Source organism: Rhinopithecus bieti, unplaced genomic scaffold (genome assembly GCF_001698545.2).
Source record: "Rhinopithecus bieti isolate Rb0 unplaced genomic scaffold, ASM169854v2 scaffold_14454, whole genome shotgun sequence".
Classification (NCBI taxonomy): Eukaryota; Metazoa; Chordata; class Mammalia; order Primates; family Cercopithecidae; genus Rhinopithecus; species Rhinopithecus bieti.
Genome location: NW_016808228.1, coordinates 231,937 through 239,789, shown reverse-complemented (window position 1 = coordinate 239,789; position 7,853 = coordinate 231,937). Strand labels below are relative to the sequence as shown.

The following is a 7,853-nucleotide window of genomic DNA, read 5'->3' as shown; positions in this document are numbered from 1 at the left end:
TGAGAGGCCAGTTAGTCTTGGTCTTCTGGGAATCTCACCCATCTGGCTCAGGGCTTCCAGAAGCCATAAAACCTTAGCTGTAAATCCCAGCCCCCATCACTCTTGGTGTTAGCTGTATTTCAGCGTTCTTAAGAACTCGGCCATGCAGCCTAGCTAACCTACACCGCAGGTCAAATAAACAGATGTCAAGGTGCATGTGTGGCCTGCACAATGGACTGTGTGCTCTGTGCACTAAAAGTTAAGTGTCTGGGGTGGGGGCTGGGTGCGGAGGCTCACGCCTATAATCCCAGCACTTTGAGAGGCCGAGGAGGGTTGATCGCCTGAGATCAGGAGTTCGAGACCAGCATGGGCAACATGGCAAAACTCCATCTCTACTACAAACACAAAACATAGCCGGGTGTAAAGGTGCGCCTGTAGTCCCAGCTACTCCAGAGGCTGAGGCAGGAGAATTGCTTGAACCCAGGAGGCGGAGGTTGTAGTGAGTGGAGATGGCACCACTGCACTGCCTGGGCAACAGAGGGAGGCTACGCCTCAAGAAAAAAAAAAAAACTTAAGTGTCTGGGTTTGCAGAGTTCTAGACAGTGAGGAGTGGGGTAGGGAGGAAGAACCCCAAATTTCTTGCCCTATTTGCCCCCATCAAATTCCTCAACATTGTCAACATTGTTTCTAGAACATGTCCTGGGATTGTGGGAAGAGAGACCACCCATTTGCCCGTCTCTGAAGCTTCTGGGCTTCCAGACCCAGGTACTTTGCAGGAACCCAGCAACCCAGGCATCTCTAAGTCTCCGCCCAAGACCGGGATGCTCCCCAGGGGAGGTGTCCAGGAGCCCAGCCTTTCCCAGATAGCACGCTCCGCCCGTCCCGAGGGTGCGCACCCGGCTGCACTCCCCTCCCGGGACCCAGGGCCCGGGAGCAGCCCCCATGAACCGCACGCGCGTCTGCAGCAGCCCCGCTCACGCCCCAGCGAGCCTCAACCCAGGCGTCCTGCCCCCTGCTCTGACCCCGGGTGGCCCCTACCCTTGGCGACCCCTCACGCACACAGCCTCTCCCCCACCCCCACCCGCGCACGCACACATGCAGATAACAGCACCGACCCCCGGCCGGAGCCGCAGAGTCCCTGGGCCACCCCGGTGGCTAGCTGCGTGCGCCGCACCGCGCTGTCCTCCCGGAGCCGGACCGGGGCCACCGCGCCCGCTCTGCTCCGATCCCGCGCCCCCTGGACAGCCGCCCTCTCCTCCAGGCCCGTGGGGCTGGCCCTGCCCCGCTGAGCTTCCCGGGATGAGGACTCCCGGTGTGGTCACCGGGCGCGCCCCAGGTCGCTGAGGGACCCCGGCCAGGCGCGGAGATGGGGGTGCACGGTGAGTACTCGCGGGCTGGGCGCTCCCGCCCACCCGGGTCCCTGTTTGAGCGGGGATTTAGCACCCGGGCTATTGGCCGGGAGGTGGCCGGGTTCAAGGACCGGCGACTTGTCAAGGACCCCGGAAGGGGGAGGGGGTGGGGGCAGCCTCCACGTGCCAGCGGGGACTTGGGGAGTCCTTGGGGATGGCAAAACCTGACCTGTGACGGGAACACAGTTTGGGGGTGGAGGGGAAGAAGGTTTGGGGGTTCAGCTGTGCCAGTGGAGAGCAAGCTGATAAGCTGATAACCTGGGCGCTGGAGCCACCACGTATCTGCCGTATCTGCCCGAGGGAAAGCCTCTGTCACACCAGGATTGAAGTTTGGCCGGAGAAGTGGATGCTGGTAGCTGGGGGTGGGGTGTGCACACGGCAGCAGGATTGAATGAAGGCCAGGGAGGCAGCACCTGAGTGCTTGCACGGCTGGGGACAGTAAGGAGGAGCTGGGGCAGAGGCGTGGGGATGAAGGAAGCTGTCCTCCCACAGCCACCCTTCTCCTTCCTCCCCGCCTGACTCTTAGCCTGACTCTCAGCCTGACTCTGTCTTCTAGAATGTCCTGCCTGGCTGTGGCTTCTCCTGTCCCTGCTGTCATTCCCTCTGGGCCTCCCAGTCCCGGGCGCCCCACCACGCCTCATCTGTGACAGCCGAGTCCTGGAGAGGTACCTCTTGGAGGCCAAGGAGGCTGAGAATGTCACGGTGAGACCCCTTCCCCAATACTTTCCACAGAACTCACACTCAGGGCTTCAGGGAACACCTCCCAGATCCAGGAACCTGGCACTTGGTTTGGAGTGGAGGTGGGAAGCTAGATATTGCCCCCTACGTAACAATAAGTCTGGTGGCCCCAAACCATACCTGGAAACTAGGCAAGGAGCAAAGCCAGCAGGTCCTATGGCCTGTGGGCCAGGGTTAGAGCCCTCAGGGACCCTTAAGTCCCCGGGCCGTGTGCATTTCAGATGGGCTGTTCCGAAAGCTGCAGCTTGAATGAGAATATCACCGTCCCAGACACCAAAGTTAACTTCTATGCCTGGAAGAGGATGGAGGTGAGTTCCTTTTTTTTCCTTTCTTTTGGAGAATCTCATTTTGCGAACCTGATAAGATGGAAGGGAGAATGATCGAGGGAAAGGTAAAATGGAGCAGCAGAGATGAGGATGCATGGGCGCAGAGGCTCACATCTGTAATCCCAGGGTTTTGAGAGGCCGAGATGGGAGAATTGCTTGAGCCCTGGAGTTTCAGACCAACCTGGGCAGCATAGTGAGATCCCCCATATCTACAAACATTTAAAAAAATTAGTCAGGCGAGGTGGTGCATGGTGGTAATCCCAGATACTTGGGAGGCTGAAGCAGGAGGATCACTTGAGCCCAGGAATTTGAGGCTGCAGGGAGCTGTGATCACACCACTTCACTACAGCCTCAGTGACGGAGTGAGGCCCTGTCTCAAAAAAGAAAAGAAAAAAGAAAAGTAATGAGGGCTGTATGGAATATGTTCATTCATTCATTCATTCAACAAGTCTTATTGCATACTTTCTGTTTGCTCAGCTTGGTGCTTGGGGCTGCTGAGGGGCAGGAGGGAGAGGGTGGCGTGGGTCAGCTGACTCCCAGAGTCCACTCCCTGTAGGTCGGGCAGCAGGCCCTAGAAGTCTGGCAGGGCCTGGCCTTGCTCTCAGAAGCTGTCCTGCGGGGCCAGGCCGTGTTGGCCAACTCTTCCCAGCCTTGCAAGCCCCTGCAGCTGCACGTGGATAAAGCCATCAGTGGCCTTCGCAGCATCACCACTCTGCTTCGGGTGCTGGGAGCCCAGGTGAGTAGGAGCAGACACTTCTGCTTGCCCTTTCTGTAAGAAGGGGAGAAGGGTCTTGCTAAGGAGTACAGGAACTGTCCGTATTCCTTCCCGTTCTGTGGTACTGCAGTGACCTCCTGTTTTCTCCTTGGCAGCAGGAAGCCATCTCCCTTCCAGATGCAGCCTCCGCTGCTCCACTCCGAACAATCACTGCTGACACTTTCTGCAAACTCTTCCGAGTCTACTCCAATTTCCTCCGGGGAAAGCTGAAGCTGTACACGGGGGAGGCCTGCAGGAGAGGGGACAGATGACCAGGTGCGTCCAGCTGGGCACATCCACCACCTCCCTCACCAACATTGCCTGTGCCACACCCTCCCTCACCACTCCTGAACCCCATCGAGGGGCTCTCAGCTAAGCGCCAGCCTGTCCCATGGACACTCCAGTGCCAGCAATGACATCTCAGGGGCCAGAGGAACTGTCCAGAGCACAACTCTGAGATCTAAGGATGTCACAGGGCCAACTTGAGGGCCCAGAGCGGGAAGCATTCGGAGAGCAGCTTTAAACTCAGGAGCAGAGCCATGCTGGGAAAACGCCTGAGCTCACTCGGCACCCTGCAAAATTTGATGCCAGGACACGCTTTGGAGGCAATTTACCTGTTTTTGCACCTACCATCAGGGACAGGATGACCTGGAGAACTTAGGTGGCAAGCTGTGACTTCTCCAGGTCTCACGGGCACTCCCTTGGTGGCAAGAGCCCCCTTGACACTGAGAGAATGTTTTGCAATCTGCAGCAGGAAAAATTAAGGGCAGGTTTTGGAGGTTGGAGGGTACTTGACAGGTGTGTGGGGGAGCAGGGCGGTAAGGGTGGAGCTGGGATGTGAGTGGGAACCGTGAAGACAGGATGGGGGCTGGCCTCTGGTTCTTGTGGGGTCCAAGCTTTGTGTATTCTTCAATCTCACTGGCAAGAACTGAAACCACAGATATGACTCTTGGCTTTTCTGTTTTCCGGGAACCTCCAAATCCCCTGGCTCTGTCCCACTCCTGGCAGCAGTGCAGCAGGTCCAGGTCCGGGAAACGAGGGGTGGAGGGGGCTGGGCCCTACGTGCTGTCTCACACAGCCTGTCTGACCTCTCGACCCTACCGGGCCTGAGGCCACAAGCTCTGCCTACGCTGGTCAATAAGGTGGCTCCATTCAAGGCCTCACCGCAGTAAGGCAGCTGCCAACCCTGCCCAGGGCAAACCTGTGGTGCGCTAAGATTGTCATCAAGCAGAGGGAGCCCAGAGGACGGGTCCCTTTGGAGGTTTTGGGGACTGGTAACAGCTGCCAACCCTGGTCACTGGCCCTTGTTAATTTCTGCCTCTTCTTTGGTCTCTTCGGCTGATGCCACACTCCCAGCATCAGCCTTCCGCCTCAATGCACACCCCCGCTAAGTCCAGCTGCCTCCTTTACTCACTTGGAGACTGTCACCATGAATGCTGTCCTCTGAAATTCACAAAAGGGGCGGTACATACAGGTGCGGTTGGAGCCACCTCTATAGACAGCATCTGCTCAGGGACAAGGGTCACTCTAGGTGGTTCATTTATATATTTGTGATTTTGTTTGTTTGTTTTTAGAGACAGTGTCTTGCTCTGTTGCCCAGGCTGGAGTGCAGTGGTGCAATCATGGGTCACTGCAGCCTCAAACTCCTGGGCTCAAGCGATCCTCTGGTCCCAGCCTCCTGAGTAGATGTGACTAAAGGCATGCATCGCCCTGCCCTGCTAATTTTTTAGTTATTTTAATTTTTTTTAGAGATGGAGTCTTGCTATGTTGCCCAGGCTGGTCTCAAACTCTGGGCTCAAGTGATCCTCCCTCCTCAGCCTCCCAAAGTGCTGGGATTACAGGTGTGAGCCATTGCGCCTGGTTTATTCCTTCTACCTAATCTCTTACCTGCTCCCTCACTCCCCTGGGGTGGGGGACATGGAACGAATGAACTCTACTTCCACTCTTGATTTCTGCTTCTCATTTTTCCCTTTACTCTGACCACAACTTCAGATTCCTTCTCAGAAATAATGCTTCAGTGGGAAAGGACCACCTGGGAGGGACCTGTGCAGACAGCAAAAAACTGTCATAAAACTGTATGGGAGGCCAGGTACGATGGCTCATACCTGTAATCCCAGCACTTTGGGAGGCTGAGGCGGGTGGATCACCTGAGGTCAGGTGTTCGAGACCAGCCTGGCCAACGTGGTGAAACCCCATGTCTACTAAAAATACAAAAAATAAGCCGGGTGTGGTGGTGGGGTCCTGTAATCCCAGCTACTCTGGAGGTTGAGGCAAGAGAATCACTGAACCTGGGAGGCGGAGGTGGCATGAGCTGAGGTTGTGCCACAGAACTCCAGCCTGGGCGACAAGAGCGAAACTCTGTCTCTAAAACAAAACAAAGCAAAAACAAACAAACAAACAAAAACAACTGTATGGGGACCCCGATCCTGGTTGTTATCCCATGTGAGGGCCCGCCTTTCTGCTTGTATCATCATCTGTAGAGAAGTCAGCCTGTGCTCCCCTGCGCATACGCAAACGGGAGAGAATGTTTTGCAATCTGCTGCAGGAAAAATTATGGACAGGTTTTGGAGGTTGGAGGGTACTTGACAGGTGTGTGGGGAGCAGAGCGGTAGGGGTGAAGCTGGAATGTGAGGAGTCTCCGAAGGGGAGGACGCAAGAGAATTTTCCCTCTATTCTAACCTGCTCCTGGGCTACAGTGCCCTCTTCAGCTCTTACTGGGAACTGCTAGAGAATCCATAGGGCTGTGACCTTGTACATTTCTCTCTTTTCTTTTCACTTTTTTTTTTCCCCCCCCCCCCCCCGCCCCCCCCCCCTTTTTTTTTTTTTTTTTTTTTTGCAATGGAGTCTCACTCTGTCACCCAGGCTGGAGTGCAGTGGCGCGATCTCGGCTCACTGCAACCTCCGCCTCCCGGGTTCAGGCGATTTTCCTGCCTCAGCCTCCCGAGTAACTGGCACCTGCCAACACACTTGGCTAATTTTTTGTATTTTTAGTAGAGGTAGAATTTCACCATATTGACCAGGCTGGTCTCAAACTCCTGAGCTCAGAGGATCCGCCCACCTAGGCCTCCCAAAGTGCTGGGTTTACAGGCGTGAGCCACTGCGACCGGCCGTGACCTTGTACATTTCAATACACATTTGTGTTGTGGTTTCCACAGATGGCATTTGATTCTTGCACTACGAGTGCTGTGAGTCAGTAAAGGAGAAATCTCCCTCTTAGGCTGCTGACATTGGAACTAAGAGGCTTGTTCTTAAGCCAAAGGAATCTGGCTAATAAGAGATCGAGCTAGAACCTGAGCACAGAATTTAGGACTCCTAACCGCAAAGGCTGTCCACCTCTTAGCCTGATTTGTAGTCTAAGGCTCAGACATCTCATCAACGAGTAACCTGCTTTTTCCTCCCTCCTCCCCCTCTGCAGGATACAGGGTCACTGATCTTATTCCACAACTCTCTTCAGACTTCTTACTGCTTTCAGTTTCTAAAATACAATAATAAAAAAAAATAGTAATTTTCAACCAGATGTTGCAGCTCATGCCTGTAATCCCAGCACTTTGGGAGACCAAGGTGGGAGGATCCCTTGAGCTCAGGAGTTTGAGACCATCCTGGGCAACATAGTGAGACCCCCATCTCTACAAAAAAAATTTAAAAATTAGCGGGATGTGGTGGCATGCACCTGTAGTGCCAGCTACTTGGGAGGCTCAGGGCAAACAGCACTTTGGAAGGCCGAGGTGGGCGGATCCTCTGAGCTCAGGAGTTTGAGACCAGCCTGGTCAACATGGTGAAACTCCATCTCTACTAAAATACAAAACATTAGCCAGGTGTGTTGGCAGGTAGTCCCAGCTACTCGGGAGGCTGAGGCAGGAAAATTGCCTGAACCCGGGAGGCAGAAGTTGCAGTGAGCCGAGATCGTGCCACTCCAGCCTGGGAGAATCACTCAAGCCTGGGAGGTTGAGGCTGCAGTGAGCTGTGATCACACCACTGCCTTCCAGCCTGGGTGACAGAGCAAGATCCCATCCCCACCCCCACAAAAATGGTAGTTATCAAACCTGAACTGTCTGACCCCTCCTGGGATGGATGTGAGAGGCGAATACTTTAGAAACATTTAAAACATTTATTCCAAGTTTATAAAATGGCTACTGTGAAGCAAGCCTTTGCACTAAGTGCTAGGATACATGAAACAACACTCATAGCCCAGTGTCCAGTGGGCAGCCTCCTGGGGGCAAAAAGACAGACACACATTAATTCATTTTATTTTATTTTATTTTATTTATTTTTTGAGATAGGGTCTTGCTGTATCACCTAGGCTGGAGGGCAGTGGTGCAATCTCGGCTCACTTCAACCTGGGTTCAAGCAATTCTTGTGCCTCAATCTCCCAAGTAGCTGGGATTACAGGCACATGCCACCACACCCGGCTAATTTGTGTGTGTGGGTTTTTTTTTTTTTTTTTTTTTTTTTGTGGTAGAGATGGGGTTTCTCCATGCTGGCCAGGCTGGTCTCGAACTCCTGATCTCAAGTGATCCACCCACCTCAGCCTCCCAAAATGCTGGGATTACAGGCGTGAGTCACTGCACCTCGCCTTGATGCACATTAATTCAAACACAGTCATTTTGGTATGGGACTCAGTCCTAAGCTGTGCAATGCCAAGAGGCC

The 7,853-nt window shown here is 54.3% G+C and overlaps 1 protein-coding gene across 2 annotated transcripts; it reads left to right on the top strand.

The window, feature by feature from the left end:
- The first annotated feature begins 562 nt into the window (after positions 1-562).
- Positions 563-4,780, top strand: EPO (erythropoietin). 2 transcript variants are annotated; one of them, XM_017885970.1, is made up of 5 exons: positions 563-1,358; positions 1,945-2,090; positions 2,348-2,434; positions 3,009-3,188; positions 3,326-4,780. In XM_017885970.1, exons 1-5 carry the CDS (start codon positions 1,346-1,348, stop codon positions 3,476-3,478), a joined length of 579 nt encoding a protein of 192 aa, XP_017741459.1. In that variant the 5' UTR covers positions 563-1,345; the 3' UTR covers positions 3,479-4,780. The 2 variants fall into 2 exon arrangements, with proteins under 2 accessions (XP_017741459.1, XP_017741458.1); XM_017885969.1 differs by having other exon boundaries at positions 3,323-4,779.
- The last annotated feature ends 3,073 nt before the right edge of the window (positions 4,781-7,853 follow it).

What these genes read in the sequence shown, in the direction of transcription:
- EPO (XM_017885969.1), top strand. An exon ending in ATGCCTGGAAGAGGATGGAG is followed by an intron (nt 2,435 to 3,008) that starts GTGAGTTCCTTT and finishes CACTCCCTGTAG; the next exon opens with GTCGGGCAGCAGGCCCTAGA. An exon ending in TTCGGGTGCTGGGAGCCCAG is followed by an intron (nt 3,189 to 3,322) that starts GTGAGTAGGAGC and finishes TCTCCTTGGCAG; the next exon opens with CAGGAAGCCATCTCCCTTCC.